The following is a 22,757-nucleotide window of genomic DNA, read 5'->3' as shown; positions in this document are numbered from 1 at the left end:
TTTTGTTTAGTTTTTAAACACTCAAAGGTAGCAGAAAATACAATTTTTTTTTTTTTTTTTTTGTTTTTTTTGGTTCTTTGAAATTGTTTTCAGATAACAAAATTAAGTGGTTTTTATGGGTTGTACTTCGTTGGTGTTCAATCATACATACCCTGGAAGGGAGATCAAATTATCAGGTTACAAGGAAATCTAGAATCATGTTCAATTTTATTATATATATATATATATATACACAAACGGGTTTCTAGAAAACATCCACTTGAGGTGGTATGAAATTTCAGGATGAGAACAAGGGTGAACTCTAGATAAAACTTGGAGCGAACGAGGTGACACACGAGCAATGCAATTATTTTATTGGAAGTTAGGTTTGTTTTTTATTCTCTCTTCCAAACATCTTGAGTAGTTAAGAACTCCATTCATAACATCAATTGCATACCACAAAGAGAAGGAAATAATGAAATTTAATATGATTCACTCTTTTTATCAGGACTGAAAAGAAAATAACGACAATCAAAAACTGTCTCAAATGAATAACAATATGACAATACTCTCAAAGTTATCATACATACATACCTCAAAATAATTATAATCAATTTCACTATGCAGCCGGTGGCGGTGGTGATGGTGTAGCCGGTGTATTGTTGTTGTTACCATTATTTTGCCATGGCTTCACAGTAAAGAGAACCACAAGCAAGATGATGACAAGCAAGATGATGATCCCATAACAGGTCCACTTTCTGCTGCTGATCTGGTACTTCCTCGCACTCTGCAAGTGCTGGGTCCCACCTCTCACGAACGAATTGGCTCTCTGCACCTGGCTCTCAATGTCGTCAATCTGCTCTCCCTGTGCCTGAACCAGTACCGCCATGTCCATGAACACCTGGTGCAATTCCTTCAGATTCCTCTCCATCTCCTTCACAGCATCGTGCCTCTCCTGAATCTCCATGATCGTGTCCATGATTTTGCCTCTTCCTTGTTCCTGAATCGCTTTCTGCAAGAACGTTTCGCTCTCGCCAGTCGAGATCAGACGGTCGATCACCGCCTCCTCCGCGTTCTCGCCTGTCACCGTGTAGTACCGTCTCTGGACTGTCTCGCGGTACTCGGAGGCGATCTGTTGCCGGAGGCCGTTGAAGGAGTTCATGGAGTCTTGGAGTTTCTTGCGGAGGCCGTTGACCACGGATGTTCGAGTCCGGTCGGAGGAGCTGCCGGGCCCGCAGCCCGGGAGACTACGATTGGCGGCGTTGGATCGATCTAGGGCTTCGAGGCGGACCTTGATGAGCTTGGCCTTCTTGAGGGATAGAGCGACGTCGTTGTCCATACGAGATCGGAGGTCTTTGATGGACTTGGCGTTGTGGAGAGTCTTATTCTGCTCGTTGGCAGATTGGAGGTTGTTGTAGAGGGTTTCGAGTTCTCTGAGCTCGTCCTTGATCGCCTCCACGTCTTCGAAGAACCTGTCCAGGTTGACACCGCCGGTCGACGATGGATTCGACATCTGGACGTTGCCGGGAGAGTGGTCCTCTTCGCTCTTAAAGCGAGAGAACGAGCCGGAGAACAGATCGTTCATTTTCAATTTTCCGGAGACGAACAAGACACAGATTCAATCGGTAAATTGAATTTGAATTGCTAAGGTATGTATGTAATAAGATTGTACTTACTATTGCAGTGAAATTTGTGATGGGGAAAACTGAATTAGGGGTATATGAATGGTTTTTTTAGAGAGAGAATAGTTGAAAGCGCGGGGTAGTTTGTTGAATGGTTGCCGGATTGGGGAAGACTCGACTCATCAAATGGTTCAACGACTCGCTCTCTCTCTCTCTATATCTATATTTACAACACAGGATGATATAGAGAGAGAAAGTAAGTCAACTGATGTTGATGGGTGAATCGTAGAGAGAGAAACGGAGGAAATATCCTAGAAAGTGCGAGAGAGAAAACAAGTAGGGGAAGTTGGAAAGGGTCTTTTGAGTCTCTGTTTTTCTCCCAATTGGTGGTAAATTTACAGATATATAGGAAGTTTCTTATACACTATATCCCCGTATGCATGTACGTATTTATTATGTACAGAGAGAAATGTAACTAGAAAACGTGTTTTATCGTAAAATAAGTAACTACCATCCGTATAATTATATGATGATGCGGAAAAGATTTGTAATTTGTAATTTGTAATTTGTAATTTGTAATTTATTACTGTATTTAGGTTGTACAATGATTGGTTATACACGCGTATTGAAATTTGAATGGTGAAATCAAAATCCAATCAAGTGTGTGAAGGAAGGGGGTCCATTTTTTTAAATACAATGAAACTTGGTGGAGTACGTTTTAGGGGGCGGGTTGATTTGGTTTCAATCTACATGGTCCGGTTGATTGTCCAAATGTAGGCTTTTGCTATCTAACCTTGTTTCACACCCTCAAAACTTCTTTAATCAACTACTCCTATTCAGAGTCTGTTGTTGCTTAAGCTTTGACTAATATCAATTCCAACTTAACCTAGAATTTGGCATTTTTTTATTTTTGAATGAGCCTCAATAAGTAGAGACAAAACTTAATTTTTTGTTATTTAGAATAGAGAAAACGCTTTTATTAATTAAATTGTCAAGAAAAATTACGGTAAATACTTTTCACAATTAAATTGTTTTTTAATTTATTTGGTAATAATATTTTTTAAAACATTTTATTGTTAATTTTACAATAATATCCTTTAATATGGTGAACTTTATTAAGCAAGGGACGTAATTGTTGTTATAAAAAATAAAATGGATAAAATTGTCTAATGAAAAAGAGTTACAAAAAATAGTCAACTTGCAATTTTTTAAGCTTCAAATTTTAGGTTTATTCAAAGGACAATACTTGCCTACTCACCGTGAGTAGGCAATTTTTACTTACTAGGTAGGTGGCACAATAAATTTATGACAAATGTTTTAAAAATTTATAAAATATAAATATAACAAAAATAGAGTTAAAACTGGGTTGACCCATTTTTAATTGGATTAACATTATCTTTTGTAATTTCCACTAAATTCACATCACTCCCTTCTTTCTAAAAGAAGAATAGAAAGAAAAAAATTTCTTACTCGTCTCTTTTCCAACTTAGAATTGTTGCAGTGAGAATGAGAATTACTTTGGAAGTGGAGGTGAATGGGTATTTTAATAATATGATTTTTGTTTGTTTATATATATATATATATATATATATATATGTATGTATGTATATTTGTATAGCTATGGTGAAACCCAAATTTTGATCTTTTGATTCCGAAAAACAAAAACAATATATTATTTTAGGAAGATCTTGTTTTTTGAAGGTATTATTTTAGGAAGCTTGAATCCTAATTTTTCTCTATTTTAAAAGCCAATTTTGTACCTATGTATGTACAAGTGTGTGTATAGATATATATGGAGAGAAAGATCTAATTAATCCGATTTAAATGTATTAAATACGTTTTGGTTCTATTTTTGTTATATTTTATAAAATTTGAAACACTTGTCATAATTTTATATTGCCACCTATTGAGTGAGTAGAGACTCCCTACTCACTGGTGAGTAGGCAAGTATTGTCCTTATTCAAATGTTCTACTAAATTAAAACTAAATTTGGTAACCATTTTAAAAGTTTATAATGGTTACCAAACACATCTAAATGCTACCAAATACATGTAAATGCAATTTTTTTAAAATAAAAACGTTTTTAAACAATAGAAAAGTAATCCCAAACAAACCCTTAATTGGCCGGCTTTAAGGTGAAGAATCACATGATCCACGCTTCTCCTTCAACCTCTCTTCCTACTGTTGTCTGCATCAAAGTGGCGTTTGCGTCCGTACGTTGTGGTGTAGTATTTCCTAAATTGTTCAGAAAATGTCACTTTCAGTTACTTGATTATACCAAGTCTATTGTAATTATTCTTGCAACCTTTTCTATGAAGTTTGTGTGTGTCAACACAACATGATTGAGCACAATAACCCTGATGAAAGAAAATGTTACATCCTCAAGAGATGTGGTCTTCCATCATAGTTGTGATTTGTAGGCCCAAGTGGCACACTATATTTCATCTGCCCGGATTATGTTCATTCTTATCTGTTGTGGAATAAGAGCTTTCGGGTTTGATAAGAGTTCAGACAATTTGTTCTTGGATCCTCTCCAGCGGATGCGTACTCAAATATTTGGGATTTTTGTCAATCTTCTGGAGCTTTTGATGAAGCATGTCCATCAACAGAACAGCTATGGTGTTCCGAGAGAAATTCGAAGATTCAGGTAATTGTCAGGGAGTTAGCTGCTACATTAGGGGAGGCTCACTCCCTAGCTCTTGCATCAAGTTTAAACAACCTGCCATTAATGATTAATCAGCAGCGACGTTTGATGGCTGTTACTCCAATTCATGTGGCTAACCCACCTTCATCTAGCTCTTGCATCAAGGTTACGCTCTGTGGTTCAGGGGCATGAAGATCGGGTGGTTTATTGGCGGCCAAGCCTCTACTGGGCTAGGGCATGGCCAACATTCTTTAGGAGCAATTGGAAACTAGAAAGTTTTTGGCAATCAAGTAAAAAGTGTTATCAATTTGCAAATCATGAATAGCAGTAATGCACAGAATTAGAGATGATAAAACTAACAAGTCGAAAGATGCAATACTTCACCAAAGGTTCGAAATCCAGACTGTACACACCAAACTTCAACACCACCACACTTCCATCATTTTTCTATATCACAAACACGAGATGCAGACCTTTATAGTCTTATTTAAGTATTGGGAACAAACCCATTTATAAGCTTGTCCAGCTTTTTTTTTTCTAAAACTGCATTAAGGCTCAAGCATCTCTAACCACCCCAAGAATGCAGGATTGCATGGAATGACAAAGACAACCTTAATGCAGCAGAGCCAAGAATGATTTGCCTTTTGACAGCAACAGAGATACATTACATCACCAAAGGTTCGAAATCCAGACTGTATACACCAAACTTCAACAACACCATACTTTCAACATCTTTCTATATCACAAACACGAGATGCAGACCTTTATGGTCTTATTTAAGAAATGGGAACAAACCCATTTATCAGCTTGTCCAGTTTTTTTTAAAACTGCATTAAGGCTCAAGCATCTCTAAACACCCCAAGAATGCAGGATTGCATGGAATGACAAAGACAACCTTAATGCAGCAGAGCCAAGAATGATTTGCCTTTTGACAGCAACCAAATGGTGGTGGGACCATCCTTTGAACCGAAACCAGTCGCAATATCCATAACAGAAAATGCGACAGAGCTTCTCCATTTGGTTGCAGCAAGGATGGGGTTTGGTGTCAACAACTTGACACCAGCCCCACCCTCCCCTTGCTGTCAAACTTTGAGGTTGCAGCAGCTATCTGCCGCTGCAACCCATTTACTGGCCATAGCAATACCATGCCCAGCATTCATCATATCACACAGAGAGTAGACAGATGGCTGGAGATGACTGATTCGGAATTGACCAAAATCTCCCCTTGAGTACATACTAGTCACCTCTGAACCAGAAAGATTTGACCTGCTTCCATTTGCTTCCTTTGGTGAGTTCATATTTCCTCTATCAGTTTGCAGAACTTCAGAATTCTGAGATCCAGTGGACTGAGAAAGTTGTCCATCTCCCATCTTTTTTGTGTCAGTTCCATCCTTACCACTGTTCAATGTCTTTGTGTTCAGAAAGCGGCCACCACAGCCCCTAGGTCGGCGCATGGCATGGAGATGGCGTGACAAGTGCAAGTATGGCTGCAGAACAAAACCAAAACCCAAATTATTGTAAACATGGAGAAGAGGGGATTTGCAAAAAAATAAGGAAAGAAAGAAAGAAAGAGAACATCATTAAAGAAAAGATGTAAAATGGAATACATGAATCCTTCGATCGAGGGATCACTTTCGGTATGGTCCACAATAAAACAGTGTTAACTTACTAAAAATTTAGTATATAGAGAACAGACTTAAATTGAAATTTTGAAATGACTCTAAAACAGCTTAAGATAAGCACACCTAATCTCCATGTAAATTTGTTAAGTTTCTGGGGGCAACTGAATTCAATCATCCCAATTCTCAACCATCAAAGATTAGCATCTCACTAATGATTGAATTAGTCTGGTTAAGACAGCTGTATCACGTTGAATTCAGACTAGGAAGTTTTCTGTATTATGGAAAATTTGCCCTACATTACAGATCTTCAATGAACATGTGATAGGCATTGCACAAGCATCCACACATATATAGCTTCCACATCTATCAGATCATAAATATGTTTCCCTTCTTTGAGATAATGGAACATTGGTAATTGCTCAACGATAATACTGAATAAAGGAATTGTACCTTACGAGATTTTAGCACTTTATTATCCAATTCTGCCTTTGCACGGGACTGTCGGCGCCTGATTATTCCATGATACTGCTTAGCGTTGACATATATCGGTCCATCATCAGTGGTCAACATAATGCGGCCCTATATCATTGTAAAAAAGAAGCATGTAAATCAGTAAATGTGTCTACATATGTAGTTGATTCTTTTATCACCAGCGACAGAGTGAAAAATAAAGGCCAAGTAAAATGGAAAAGTTATGTCAGAAGCATCAAACTTACAAGGCCACTTATTTTAGACATGGTTTATCAAACATACAATGAAATACGTTATCCAATATCCTCTTCCCGATATTCTTGTTCTTATTAGAAAGTACCATTTCACATCTCTAGTTCTTAACTAACCATAGCCCAGTCCTTTACTTGAATGTAAATTTATATTGGTTACTAACGTTTATGTTTATAGCATACTATTTGTTGGTGGCTTCCAACTGCAAAAGCATATTTGTATGTGTGTGTGAGAGAGAGTGAGAGAGAGAGTTGTATTGGAAGTCAAAATGGTATAGAGTGAGTTGTATTGGAAGTCAAAATGATATACGAAAGAACATCCCAAAAGAAAAAAAAAAAAAACCTCAGAGCACAAGGGACCTAACAAGGTTCACCTACCAATAGGGCTATGTCTAATGTCTAGGATGATGAAGATCAAACAGCTTTACTAAAAAAAGGAGACTACAAGTACTTGGATCTTCTGCAAAAATCCACAAATAAATAAAAAATCAAAGAGAGTATGAAGAGAACCCCAAACTTAACTCTCTTAATTATGATAACCGGAGGCTCTATCAAGAGAAGCTTAGAGTTTCTTCCTTTCTCTACACAAAACATGCCGCAAAGATGTTATAAAACTACCCCATGAATTATCATTCACCAAAACATGCTCCCCACAAGGGACAAAGGGCAGACCATTCTCTACCTTGGACAAACCTAAATTCATATCATGAAAACTCCTTTTTATACAGTCTTCGACAAAATTCATTCATCATCATCACCATCACCATCCTTGCCTTAGTTCCATATGAATAGTGTCGGCCAGTGCCACATGAATTCTCTCTCTCCAACTTCAACATAACTCATTGTTAGACAATAAATAAAAAATTAAGAATTAAATTCTCCACCACGGAATTTGAGAAAAAATCTAAACTCCATCTTGGTTTAAATTCTGCAGACCCATTAAGTTGTCAACTTTCCTACAAAACCTTGCAATAAAAAAAAGAAAAAAAAAAAAGTACAATAAAAGAAAAAAAATGTATTTTTCCCAATAGCTAGGGCTTTTTTCTCTGCCAATTTTTTCCAAAAGTATACAAATCTTTCACCGCCACTGCAAAAATCCAATTATTTGATATAATAGCAAAGGCCAAACATTCGATTTCGGTACCACTTGTTGGGGGCAATCAAATTCAAGTTGTGAAAATAATTCTTGTGCAATACAAAGAATAAATAAAATTTGGAGTTGTATAGACAACAAAAAAAAATGTGGAAAAGGAGACTCAAAAGTATTCAAGAACTCAACAAATAAGTATCCAAAACTTAAAAAAAAAAATAATAATAAATAAATAAATAAATATAAGAAAGAAGAAGAAGAAGAAAAACTAAATTCAAACTCTCTTGAAACATGCTCTACAGACACATTAAATCACTCCATGAATCCTCACTTACCAAAGTGCCTAGCATAAGAATGGAGGACCACTATCTACCTCGGCATACTCAAATTCCTATCCCTAAAACTACCTTTATAGAAATCTTAGATCCTTATTGGACAAGGAATGGAAATTGAATAATTAATTACTCACAAGAAAACTCTAAAGAAGAAAATTCTAATTAAAAGAGGAATATGTGATTCATTTAGGATTTTCCCCCTTAAATTAGTGTAAGAAACTAGAACACGGACACATATCTCTCCATGCCTGGGGCTGGGAGTTGGACAAACAAATAGTTCAGGTAAGGCTCCTCTGTGATTCCAACTATTTTGAAAGTTTAGCAAGTCTCCTTAATTTCATCTGAGAAGGTTTATTTCCTTTAAAGATTCAGTTTTCTAGTACTTCCTTTTCTTTCTCTTTTGCAATTTTATGTTTCAACAATATATTCTGATTTCTATTTGGTTGCTATGTCGATTAAATTTGCTTTTGAAATTTACCTATTTCTTCTTTCTTCTTCTCTCTAATTGTTGTACAACCATACTGATTGTGAACCAAAAACCAGCCTTCTTTTTCTTTATTTTGTTTAGTAACTCTAACCCATAATCCAAACCTCTTTTGACCTTTACACCTTATCCTTGCTAATCATTCAGGATCTCCTTATACTTTTAAGCCTTTATCCTAGCCCCCAAACAATTGATCCATGTTTATGCCAATGCAACATAAAGGTAACATGCTTTAAATTTCTAACACCCAGAGGTCCTTGACTACAGTAACTTACAAATTTACTGCTGTAGATTCAAAACCACATCAGTCTAATCCACAACAATTACATGGAAACCAAAAGACCATAGTTTTAAATATCTGTCAACTATTAAATTGTTTCCTTAAATAGACATGGATAGATTACAACACCCACTATGTACTACAAAATCCCATGATCCACTGCAATCAGTCTACATCAAATCCATAATCCATTCCCATCAATCTCTCATGAATTGCTCCAATCATGGAAGTTCAACAGTGTGTAGATTCATCTAAGAGAAGCATTTTACTTAACAAAGATCATATAAATGCAAAAACTAGTTTCCAAACACTATGTCGATTCATCTAAGAGAAGCATTTTACTTAACAAAAATCGTATAAATGCAAAAAGTAGTTTCCAGTGATCAGTGAGCTATGTAATTAGAAGGAAGACAAACCATAGGCCCAAAAGTCGAGAATACTCCATAGCATTGATCCCCATAAGGATATGTTGCACAGATCTACAACAATTCAGAGAAACATAAAACAATAAGCATTTGGTAACTAGAAACCAAGGTATATTGATACATGCAAATAAGTTAATTGTCAGAAAAAATTACCACAGGTTGACTAAATCCTAGCTCGAAATGACCTCGATATTCTGGTGGAGATGATTGCACAGAGATGGCTGCCTGGAGTTGCAGAGGTTTTTGCCTGTTCAATGAACTTTTGCTATCACCTGAATGAGAAACTACTGGGAAGGTCAACGAGAGTCCAAATGAAATGCCTAGTATAGGAATAATTTCCATTGTGGCTCTTAAACTTACTTTCAATGCTTGCCTACATGATCAAAACTGAAACAGTCAACAAAACCATGCAAGCGCAAAAAAGAATTCCACCATTGTGATTATGTTTAAGAATAAAGTCTTTGAGAAAGTTAAACTCAACTCAATAAACTGATAAAGTCCTTTTCTCAACTACTTGGAATTGGCACATGAATCTTATTTTCCTTTCCGCTCTATCTAAACCGATACAGCGTTGCGAAAAAAGCAACCTGAACTCAGGATCTGTGAGATACGAAATATAACAGGAAAGAAAACAAAAACGCAAACAAGAACACATATTTACGTGGTTCACACACAACTAGACCTACGTCCACGGAGTCGTCGAGATATCACTATGATGAAGAGCAAAAGAATTACAGAGAGTTCAATAAGCAACATCTGCCCCACACTATACTCATATAGATTAGGGCTACATAACAAAATAAATATCTTTCTTCTTTATTTGTTTATTTATTTTTTATAAGTAAGGTATTCATAGAAACAAACATATAAAATATCAGCCTCCACACTTCCTATCACCAAATGAACAGAATCCTTGAGAAAATTAAAAAATAAAAATCTTAAGTAGAAAATGTAGTACCCTTTCACAGAATTTCAATCGCCCTCTGGTAAGGGCAATGAAATATGAGTGTAAGTGTGACATCCCACATTGTGTGGACACTACCTAACTGTGTAGACGCATTTTGAGCAAAACCATGAGCACGGAGAGGATAGTGTGCAAAGCGGACAACATCTACACAGGTTGGGGCACAAATGGTATCAGAGCCAATCCTCAATCGGAAATGGGGGGGCACAAGCCCATGAGGGATAGGAGGCAGGCGAGGACGCTGGGTCCCAAGAGGGGGTGCTTGTGACATCCCACATCGCCTAGGGGGAAATAGTTGTTGAGACTTATATGTGTAGACACGTTTTGAGCAAAACTGTGAGCACCGAGAGGAGAGTGTGTAAAGCGGACAATATCTACACGGGTTGGGGTAGGTCGTGACAGTAAGGCTACCAAGAAAAAAACATATTTCTTTTGTTTTTTCTATTTCCCCAAAGTACCAAGAGACAAACAAGAACAGAGAGCAGACTAGCATATATAATTCCGTACAACTTGAAAAGCTCTCACACATGTTTTACAATTGAGGAGTTGATTATTTCCAAAGAATAATTCACTGCCTAGATGATTTAGATTTGGCTACGAAACCAATGCAACAAGACCTTCAACCAAGAAAGTACCTGTATATATTGCCTAGGAACATGCATAGAGTTGTAGCGTCTTTGCAAGCGTGATAAGCCTTTAAATTGAAAAAAGTGTTTTTTTTTACCATCATTATGTGTTAAATCTTCCATTTGTTTCCTTCCTCATTGGTACTAATTTGAGAGGCCTCTGGAAAATTGGCTGTGGAGATTCCACGAAGCAAGAAATTAATAGACACAAAGGGTTTCAACAGGAAAGTTGTTCGATCCAATCCTTCCTTGGGGTTAAATAAAGACAAAAATGGATACGTCAGTGACCTAGCACGACAAAGCACTTTGTGGTAAAGATGCAGAAGGGTAAAGATGCAGAAGGTGTAGCGACAGTTAATCCATGTCCTTGAAAAACAGTTCATGAACTTTGTGGTTTGTTTGTGCAAAGGGAAAACACCAACTAGTTTCCACAGAATGTTTTCACTGACAATATAACGAGAATCTTGGCAACAGACCTCTCAGAAAGTATCATCTGCACATGGCTGCAATTTTTTTGGCTAACGACAAATAGAGTATGTCTTTGAGTTTATTCCTTACAGCACAATTAATAACACAGAAGAATCCTGTTTTCCTTTCATTTTGTGAGTTGTTTTATGTCATCCTACAGTTAGTATACTGAGAAAGTAGGCTCTTAAAAAAATTCAAGAAGTACGCATGTACGTGGTTGCATAGTCATTCCCCAACTCTTGGATTTCATGATTATTATTTTTGCCTATTTCACAGCAAAGCTATCATTTTGGTGCTTTTCTCTTCGGTACATACCACATTGATTTTACTTGCATCCAAAGCTTAATTGGAAGTATTCACAAGCTTGAAAGTGGCCATTTTTTTTACATAAAAAGGTCCAGAGTTTTGATGGCCAAAACCAGACGACATCAAGCTGCGAAATGCAGTATCATGATTCCTTTTGTAAGATTTAAGGATGAACCGGAGAACTAGATTAATTACAAAACATAATTTGATCATAAATAAAACTATACTCCCTAATTGAGGATCACTTTACAGAACTGACACTAAGACCCAGGATAGAAACACGACACAATTATTTGTCCTTGCGGATTGACATGTCACCAAGCCAGAATAGAATTGTGGTTGCACTTGACTCGTACATTTTCTTTCCACTGCAGTGATTTTGCTATTGGAAACCTTGTTCACACTGATATCCTTAGGTTGGGTATTTCGTATATTATACTTCACTCTTACTGTTTGTGCGTCAAGAATTAACATTCCAAAATTGACTACTACTAGTTAACACAACATAAATCTATCTTGTTTGCAAGCATACAAAAGATAGCCTTTTAGTATTCTCCATTTATTATCCATCATGCATTATGAGTTACGCCAATATTCTCAGCATCAAGAAGCAGACCATGAAGGAGTCAGAACCTAGTAGCAAAGGAGTTTCAAGGAAAGAAAATGAAAAACTAATCGAGTATATTCATTTTCCCAGAATAAGAATTACCTTGCCTCCCACATATCAAGTGTTCCATATATTACTACTATGCTATGTCATGAAAGCACTGCAACTCCATCTCCACAATAAGCACATCCAAATATCCATGGACTGAAAAACATACCCTTGTGCTATAAGCAACCTGGTCCTAAGAAGATTTTCGAGTTCCTTTAATCAGTTTATTTATCACCGAGTCATTGACAAGAAAGGAGAAATGGGAAAGGATTCAGTCTCTTACTAAGTCTATACCAAACTTTCCTGTATGTGCTCTCTACTTTTCCTATGCACATGCGATTTTTATCCTATTTGACCATTTATGTTTAGGAAAACTCACATTGTCAAAGATTAATAGCCCAATAGCATCCCATATCCTAATCACAAACAATATCAATAAAATGCAAGTGATGACTAGTATATCTCCATGCAGATGACAGTACTATGATGAGTATGCAAACGAAAAAACAAGAGGCTTGCCAAGAGTGCATTCCACACATTCATTCTTAGAAACTTTTAACAGTTTTCACTATTCAATTCTTTGACATCCCAATTGAGTTTTGTTCATCCAGCACTTTTTTGAATGTATATGTAAGTTGCACGACCACAATTATGGTCATAAAAAATGAATATACAAAAGCCAACAAGAATAGACATTACCAAAGTGGCATCAATGATGCATAAGTGAAGAAATTACCAGAAAGAAAAGTAAATTGAGTTGCCTTTTCCACCGCTTGCTCTGTTCCCCGCTCCGCTTGTTTGGTGGCAGTGAGTTGGTCTCCACTTGCAGCCATGGATGAAGACTTCAATTGGCCATAAGATTCACCATGAGCCGATGGAGATCCAAGTCCACTCCACCAAGGCACCGGGACCGATGACAATGGCCCAAAGGGATTTGGGACAATTCCTTCATGTTCTTTGAAATATACAGTGTGCATGGTCATAGATACCCTTCAAGTTACAACTAACTTATATTCGATTGTTCAATCTAGTCCCTGCAATTTTTATGTTATATAATTAAAATCATACCAAAGTTGTCCTATAAAATATAAGAAAAATTCTATGAAGTAACTTTCACCAAATATTTCAATAAATTAATAACGCAGTTCATCCATAATGCATTCAATCCACAAAAAATCAAAGTAGAAGTTAACCCAAAAAAAAAAAATTTAATAGATTGAAACAAACTAATGCCAAAATCCAAAATACCCCATTAAATCTGTAATAACATGGAAATCCTGACTATATTTAAATGAAAAGGAAAAGGAAATTCGAAGTATATGAACATAGTGATCATACAAACCAAATTTCTTTTTACAAAAATAAAAAGAAAAGATAAAGATCACAAAAAACCTAGTTGATAAAATACAAGGTGATACTCAGATTATCAATATAGAGAGATATTTACGCCAACAAAAGCCAGAGAGAGAAGATCAAGAACAGAAAATTCCGATAAGATCACCAAACCAAAGAGAAGAAAGGAGAGTAATCACATACCCAATAGTAAAATCCGGTGCTGCACTTAAGGAGAGAGAGCCCATTAGATAGGAGCCATGTCGGTAGAATTTGAAGCAGAGAGGAGAGAGAGAGAGAGAGAGAGAGAGAGAGAGAGTGAAAAAGGAGAGAGAATGCGAGGTCTGCGTACAGGTGTAATGGAACTACACGGCAGTGACCAATGAGATATAGCTTTCATGCAAGCTTTGTTTTATCTGCCAAAAATATTTAGTACTACACACACTCTCTCTCTACTTTCTTTCTCTCTCTAACTTGTTATTCTATTCCTACCATGGATGGATCATGGAGCACTCATCTAAACATTCTATTTCTATTTCAATTATACAAAAGATTGGGCGTGAAATGGCCAAACAAAACCCAGTCTTCTGATTGTCTACTATTTTTGGTAATTTTACACACACTTTTTCTTCTTATACTATTACAAGTGGGTTAAAACTAAGTATATGGATTTGCATAGGACTTTGGGTTTTAATATAGTGTGGTCCATCGCTGTTCTCTGTCTTGTCTAGTGTACAGTTGTAAAGGACTTGGTCCCAACCTTCTGCTATTTTCTATGTGGTTATATGTTCATCCCTTGACAAAGATGTCATGAAAAATTAGAAAATGGTCAATGTAAAGCCATATAATTAACCTTAACAGTCATGCAACAATGTTATTCATTTGACTTTTTAATTTGAGTACGCAAATCATCTTGTGTGCGATTTTCATACTGTTTCTTATAGTGAGCTGTAAGTGGTTTGGTTTGGTCATATTTTACTCCACTTAATAAATATTAAAACTGTATTTGGCAATTGCACCATTATTTATAAGTAACATTTCATCACTATTTATAAGTAATATCACATAAATCTAAAAGTAATATTATATAATTTAAAAAGTAACATCACCACCATTTATAAGTATCTTCACTCTCAAAACGTGGTGATGTTACTTTTTAGACTATGTGATATTACTTTTAGACTTCTGTAATGTTACTTATAAATGGTGGTGAAATGTAAAAATAGTCTAAAAAGTAACATCACCACCATTTATAAATTTCAGAATCTAGGAATTGTATATTGTCATTAATAGTACTCCTTTATTGAATTATTATAGTTAATGCCTCTAAAAAAAATTTGATTTTTTGAAAATGCAAGCATTACAAGTAATTTCACAATTTGTTGAATATATGCTTAATTTGATTAATTTATTTGTAGAAATACTAAAAATTATTCTAACCCTGGTTGATTTCTTAATTTTATTTGAATTTTCTTAGTTGAGTGCTCAAAATAATGTCCAGTGTTAAAATTGCACAATTAGATCGATTTTTTCAATTGGGTGTCTAAAATTTAGGCCAAAACTTGAATTTGCTGAATTGGGTGTTACATATTAGATGTATATATATTTTTATATTTCACCACCATTTATAAGTAACATTATAAAAGTCTAAAAATAATATCACATAGTCTAAAAAGTAACATCGAGGGTGAAGATACTTATAAATGGTGGTGATGTTACTTTTTAGATTATGTGATATTACTTTTAGATTTCTGTGATGTTATTTATAAATGGTGGTGAAATATTATTTATAAATAGTAATGCAATTGCCAAACACAGTCTTAATATCTATTAAGTGGAGTAAAACGTGGTCAAATCAATGCCACTTACCTCTCACTGTAAAAAAACAGTATGGGAATCGCACAGCAAATGATTTGCGCCCCTAATTTGAATGCATCTTTAGAATTCTTATTTATCTCTCTCTCTCTGTATATATATATATATACACACACACTGCAATTCTTGATGGTGAATTCTTATATTACGTTACATAAATTTGAAGTGTCTAGTTATGTCAAAACAAAATAGTCAATGTTGAATAATCTTCAACGCAAAAAAAATAAACAAAAACATAATTCTTTGCAAATGAAGACGGGACGAAAGTTCTCTGAAATCAATTGATAGCAACACTGTTTTTGACACAAAGCTCTTTTTCCCCGGTAAATTAGTTACCATTTGTTTTTTTAATGGAAATTCATTGAATATTTAATTGTAAATTATTTATAAAAAAAAAAAAACTGAGAGAAGAAAATGAAGAATCCTGCCTTTTGAAATTCGGTTACAAAAGAAAATTCAAACTAACCCCACACATGTAAATTCACATTAGATTTGGCCCAAAGAGTGAAGAAAAAAAGAAAAGGAAATGAAAATCATTTATTTATTTATTTTTTAAATGACCCTTTTGGGGAACTATTACAAATGGAATATTGTTATTACTACATATATTTGTAATTTTAGCTAGAAATACCGTTCCATCGAAAGAAATAAATAAAATACTAATTACTAAATTTGTTCATGGTTACTACAACATAATATTCAATTTACCAAACGCCCAAATCACTTACCAACATTGATGGGTCACAGTTGTAAAATAATCCAATATTATCCTGGATGGGATGATATATATGCCCTCATTAGAAAATTTTGTGAGGTGGGGGTGGACTTTTAATTTGAGGGGACAAACTTATATAGTGGGTTCATTTTTATAATTTCAATTAGATTTTTTCACAAATTTTCAAAAATATAAAGTACAAAAAAAAAAAAAAAAAAATCAATGGAATTGTAATTTTAGTGGGGAGATTTTCATAAATTCTAAAAAATTTAAAGTATAAAATGCAAAAATAAAATAAAATTCAAAGGGGACAAATTATAATTTTAGTGATGACATTTTCATAAATTTTTTAAAAATTAAGATATAAAATAAAAATATAATGTTGGGTCTGTGCCTATATATATGTGTATTTATATATATTCATATGATCTTATTTTTATTTATTATCAATAATGATGGTGTTAGAACTTTTTAGAACATCCATTTACCATGGGTACATGCGCGTGCACACACATATATATAAACTATTTACCTTATGTAGTCCAATAACAAAATAACACATCACCTTTAATAATAAAATAAATCACACTTAAAAACATTATATACATTTATTCAATGGTTAATTTGAGAAAGCAGAGAAATGTGTGGATTATTTTATTATTAAAGGTTATGTGTTATTTTGTTATTGAGTCACATAAGAGTGAATACCTTTACTTTACTTACCGATGAGTAGCTAAGCCGTACCCTTTAATTAATTGCCTCTAAAGAATGATCTCATCATATAGCTACTGGAATTTTGTATCTGCAGTGGACGTCTAGGTTCAATGTCAAGGTGTTTGGCTCCAAAATATTAGATTACAACTAGAAGAACAGTTTTTTTATTTTTATTTTAATAATTACTTAAATTAACTTATCTGAAGATGTCGACACACACTTTTTCAATTAACCTTTTGTAGTTGAAACACAGATGGAATTTAACTCCAAATGCTGAATTTCTTAAAAAGTTTTATTTGTTGAGAAGGGAATAGCTTAATTGTCTTGTGATCACACTGACTTGCTCGTAACCAGTTTGGTGGTACCATGTCAGCAGCCATGTGGCATCATATCATCATGTCAATATTCACATCATTGCCACATTGACAATCCTTAGCAACCACGTGGCACTGATATTGGTAGTTCGTAAGGAAATGAAAAAAATAAATAAATTATTGATTGAACTTTAAAGATAGTCTAAATCAATTTAATGTAATGTAATGTCATGTCGCTGCCACATAGGCAATGACATAGTGCAATGCTGCTATTAATGTGACACTAGATAAATATGGACATATTTTACGTAATTTTTTGGAGTAAATTTCTTGAATAAAAATTATATTACTCATATAAGAATTTAAATTTAAAAAAAATACTTTTCTACACTTTTAATATTTCACTATACTTGTTATCAATTAATTATATCATATCACTCATATAAGAATTTAAATTTTAAAGAAATACTTTCTTACACTTTTAATATTTTATTATATTTGTTATCAATTAATTGTATCATATCACATAAATAAAAATATTTTATTTTAATAATATCATAATTTAAAAAATAATTTAAAAAGCTGATTATATCTTGTCATTATTTAGACACAATTAACTTTTCTCCAAATTTTCGTTGAAATAAATCTTCCTTAAAATATACAGAAGTTAACTTAAGGATTACTGTCTAGTCTAAGATTGACTACACATGTCCGATTTCAAAAATTTTCTAGTAGTCCCTGTTGTCAGTTCTCAGGTTGTTTGACTAGATATCCAATGCAATTGTACTCTTATTTCAAAGTTTTATTTATTTATTTATTTTGGATTTGCAACGGACAAAATAGCCTAGTCACTACAAATGTACATCTATAAAGTGATGTCCCAAAAGATTATTTATGCCAGCCAAAATATGACAAATTACACATACGACCATTATTCATTTGTTCGATAAGCCTAAGGATTTGTTTCACCAACTTTTTAAGTTGTTGTCATCTTGATGCCACCGCATTGGAGAACAAAGCAATAAGAAATATCGCTATGCTCCAATATTCATTTTGACAATTTCTGAGATCCTTGGTTTTCATGATATTACAGTGCCAAAAGGGAAAAAAAACAAAATGATAGAGTAAAGTACAATGACACTTTGGTGAGGTTTGACATAAAAATAGTCATGTATAAGTTGTCATATTTTTAAATAATGACATTTCTTTGTAAGATTTGAAAGCCAAACAAATCCTAAAAACATGTGAAAATTTTACTTTACCTTTCATTATTTAATTAGTTTGAATTGTGAAGAATCAAAACAATTAAATGATTGAGGAGAGAGAAAAAGTCTACTTTACCCTTCACAGATGGGTTGTACCCGATAACTCATTTAAAACTATTTGATTCAAGAGTATTTTAGTCAATCAAAAGGGGTTGTATTGCTTAAATTAATAATTTAATGTGTCTGAGAGTAATAAAGTCAATTTACCATTGTCAGGTAGTCTTTGTTAATTCTATCAAACTTGAGGAAGTGTCATTTTTTTTATAATTGACCAACTCATATATAATTGTCTTTATAACAAACCTTAAGAGGTGTCATTGTACTATACTCAAAATGATAATACAATATTACTTAGTCTTCCATCCAAAATAAAAGGGTAAATTTGTCCAAAAGTTACAATATATTGCAATAAAAATAATATTTCATGTGAGTACTAATTTATATGAGTGAAGACTAATGTCATTATAATATCAGCTTCATCACATAAAATTAGTTGGATTTATGCAGATTTCCTATTATTGGCCTAATTTCAGTTATTTCTTTAAAATCGAAATCAATAGTGATTAATCTAAAGCCCCAATGATATTACACACTGATTGATCAATTATTAGAGGTAGGAGAAAGCTTGTGTGTGTATGAATGACTCAACCCACATCAAGCCTTTACATAGTGTTGCTTTAATTCTTACTTTTGGCCTTTTCTAAATGGTTTGGAAACTCCATGATTAAAAAGAGTGGGGACAAGATTCAATTTTCATATGCAGCCATTGGCTAGGTCCAACATTGGCATATAGGTTTCAACTTAGAACACATACATGTGTCTTAGACAATAAAGCTTTTCTGTTTGTTTGAGAGTATATTCTAGTCCCATGACAATGGAGAAGAGATGCGTCTAATTCTCTCTATACAACAACCTCTCAACTCAAGCTTTGAGGTTAATAATAATTCATATTGTACAAAATAAGATTGTCACTTCAAAGCTTTTCTGTTTGGAGAAAACTACCATGATTATTGTTGTCCTCTTTTATATGCTCTTAAAAGTATGCATTAGACTAATTTTTTCACACTCCAAATAAGTATAAAATCCAGAATTTTTACTTTAACTTAGGCAAGAAATTCACACCCTAACGCTTCGAACTCACCCTAGCTCGTCTTTAAAAACGGAGAAAGTACGACTACTACCAGTAGGTTACAGTCTTGATGCTATATTGAGAAAGTTCAAACTAGTAATTTATTTGCCTGTCATTCCTTCTAAAAACTAGTAAAGGAAGGAAATATTTAAGAGCCTAACAATGTGAAATCATCTGGAAATTTAAGCAAAATATATAGGAAACGTCCCATAGTTTTCAATATTGAATTTGATCTGGTTATACATATAAATTAAAAAGATTTACATAATGTATTAATGTCCCTGCCATTGAGAATGGCAAGAGCACTTTTTATCCCTGCCAAACTGTAAGGCTGTGTATCTAATATGCCACTGTTTTTCCATAGCACCTGGTCTGCTTTAGGATTCTCTCCCCAACCCCCACGCACACAGATACATATATATATATATATATATATATATATATATATATATCAATATCTATTCATTCTAGACTAATCCAACACTAGATTTGTCCTAAGAACATGGTAAGGCAACTGACCTAAAATTGGCACTTGAGTGTTAACCAATAGCAAATTAGTCTTTATCTTATCCTATAAGTTTCCCAAAACTGGTCCCAAAGTCCTAACCGACCAGTTGGTCCTTGTATATATATATATATATATATGCAAAGTGTTAGCAATGTAGTTGTAACAGTGGTTAGCAGTGGGAGTCCAAGCTGCTCTTTTCTTGTATAAGCAAACTCATCATGTGGTCCTCAACACAACACTTTGAGTTTCTTTTTCCCCTTTTTTTATTTCACAACCTCTTTATGCTCTCTTTTGGTGGCTGTTCATGCTGAATATCTTAAAAGTTTCCTCCACTACTGTGGGTAATGACTAGCGCCACGTGTCGCTGCTCGGACAGGGGAATGTTCATCGGCACGCGTGAGATCATTCCAAGTGGAATTCACCCATAAGCGTACAAGTGGATTTTGAGAAAAAAGGTGTCTGTTTCTATCTTCCTGTTAGATTTGCAATCCACATCAGATAGAACCAACTTTTCTGCATCTTTAGAGCTAGAAAACAACACTATTGGACTCATATGGATATATTGAAACCTTTATGAGAGATAGAGAGAGAGAGAGAGAGAGAGAGGTGGAGATCTCCCAAGCTAATTACTAGCTAGCATCAGCAATCAGCTTGATTACATATATGCTTTTTCTCTTTTGTTTACGTGTGCGCTTAGCACATTCTTCATCAGCAGAACTTATCAACATACACGTTCATGCTGATCAGTAACCTTGCTGTTTTACCACCTCAACTTTAATTAAAATATCGCAAATAAAAGATATATATATCATCCAGTTTCAAAATGTGTTTTGCGTTCATCATCTCAATCGAATGTGGCCAGCCACATAGATTCTCTTCTTTCACTCGTTTTCTATGAAATTCATAAGATGTTCTTGATTAGTTCTATGTTACGTTAGTAGAGTATTAATGTTACCTGTTAATTAGAAAATATCAAGAGCGCTTTATGTTACTTTCCAAAAAGATAAAACTCTATAAAGTATTATAGGGTGGATCAATCGGGATTACCACTAAGTAGAAAGTGGGTTAGCATTTTTTAATCTCTTTCTTTCTTAAGTAGTGCTTTGCTGTTATACAATACGATGGTTAATTTAAAGTTAATAATTTTCCATTAGAATCTTCCCTAACACTAAAATAACATCAGATTCTCGCATTTTTTAGTTGGGTTGATGGTGGAACCAACAAGCAAGTGGGAGATTTCCTTATTATTTTCAAGTCAAAAAATAACGTTGTTGACAATGTCAATTCATATGATTATGATGGTACGTCAGACAAGTCCATGACAACTTACATTGTTAAGAGCACTATCAAAACACTAGTAAATTGCAATCTTGGCTTGCTTTCTCTATCAAAGTTGAGCCAACACAGATTATGGTGCATTTCCCGACTGTTAAGGACTTGAGGGAATTGGAGGAAAAAGAAAGGAGGGAAGGGAATTGGAGGAAAAAAGAAAGGAAAGGGATATCGTATCTTTTGTTCGTTGAGGAAGGAAAAGAGAGAATTAGGAGGGAAGGGAATTAGAGGAAAAAAATCAAAAAGAAAAGGGATATCGTATTTTTTTTTCGTTTTAATAATGAGGAAGGAAAAGAGAGAATTAGGAGGGATAACCTAACTATTTGAACAGTGATTTTGCTCCTCTTAAAGTGGAAGGATTTGAAAGGAAGGGAAAGAGAGAATTAGGAGGGATAACCTAACTCTTTGAATAGTGCTCCTCTTAAAGTGGAAGGATTTGAAAGGATGGGGTAGAAGCCCATGTTTTCAAGTGAAATCCTTTTTGTCCTTGCTGCCCATAAAATAGTCCTTCCCACTCACATTGTCCTTGCAAACATTATCCTTTCTTGTCTTTTATCTTTTAATTTTCCAAACACAATAAATGATTAATATTATTCTCTCTTTTCTTTTATTTTCCTACATCACTAATATTATTATCTAATTATCCAAACCAAGCCTAGATGAGTAACCAAGGGTCGATCACGTTCAGTGCTAATTTCTAATTAATAATATATTTAGCTCAGCTAGTGCCATGTCTAGATATTTAGGTCACCTTACACGTAACTAGATATTTAGCTCAGCCGGTGCCATTTCTTGCTGATAGAACACACAGACAAATAAAATTGGCTGGTACCAGTGATCATGAAATGAAGCCACCACAAAAATGAATGCACCTCTGTTACATGAACTATTTGAAAGTAATGAAGTACTCGTGTAAGATACATATTCCTCGGACATAGATATGGAATATGTGTGCGACACTTTTGGTTGTACATGTATTTACAAAACATATATAATCATCATTCAATTACATTATATTATTATTTTAAAATGAGTTAAATGCCTATATTGAACATTATATTAGATAATAACATTACTTTACTCTAGAAAATAAAATAAAATAAATATTTAACCGTGTCCGTGTGTCTTTCTATTTAGAGATTTGACACGTTCGATACAAAAATACATACCTGTGTCTAACACCCGTACCCAAGTCTATGTAACATAAGAATGCGTACTGTAATCCATACCTGATTGGACGGTAATAGTATCAACAGAGTACAAAGGAAAATGACCAGCCAATTTGAGTTAAAACCGATGACTCAATGACCCTGGCATGAACTTGAAGTCAAGTGTAACATATTAAGGATTA

At 34.3% G+C, this 22,757-nt stretch overlaps 2 protein-coding genes across 3 annotated transcripts; both read right to left on the bottom strand.

Annotated features, from left to right (window-relative positions):
• Window positions 1-452: 452 nt before the first annotated feature.
• On the bottom strand, window positions 453-1,940 carry LOC132293218 (syntaxin-121). Its single transcript, XM_059790594.1, has one exon. It carries the CDS (start codon window positions 1,562-1,564, stop codon window positions 599-601), a length of 966 nt encoding a protein of 321 aa, XP_059646577.1. The 5' UTR covers window positions 1,565-1,940; the 3' UTR covers window positions 453-598.
• A 2,645-nt stretch (window positions 1,941-4,585) lies between these two features.
• Window positions 4,586-14,134, bottom strand: LOC132293216 (nuclear transcription factor Y subunit A-10-like). Of its 2 annotated transcripts, none has more exons than XM_059790590.1 (6): window positions 13,759-14,134; window positions 12,959-13,256; window positions 9,357-9,487; window positions 9,195-9,257; window positions 6,318-6,446; window positions 4,586-5,732 (listed from the first exon to the last, which is right to left on the bottom strand). In XM_059790590.1, exons 2-6 carry the CDS (start codon window positions 13,203-13,205, stop codon window positions 5,328-5,330), a joined length of 975 nt encoding a protein of 324 aa, XP_059646573.1. In that variant the 5' UTR covers window positions 13,206-13,256; window positions 13,759-14,134; the 3' UTR covers window positions 4,586-5,327. The 2 variants fall into 2 exon arrangements, with proteins under 2 accessions (XP_059646573.1, XP_059646574.1); XM_059790591.1 differs by having other exon boundaries at window positions 9,357-9,475; window positions 13,759-14,133.
• Between the last annotated feature and the right edge of the window lie 8,623 nt (window positions 14,135-22,757).

Source organism: Cornus florida, unplaced genomic scaffold, assembly GCF_030987335.1.
Source record: "Cornus florida cultivar Cherokee Brave unplaced genomic scaffold, ASM3098733v1 CherokeeBrave_3.0.0_Hap2_Chr02, whole genome shotgun sequence".
In the NCBI taxonomy this organism is placed as follows: domain Eukaryota; kingdom Viridiplantae; phylum Streptophyta; class Magnoliopsida; order Cornales; family Cornaceae; genus Cornus; species Cornus florida.
This window is presented reverse-complemented; position numbering and strand designations above follow the sequence as displayed.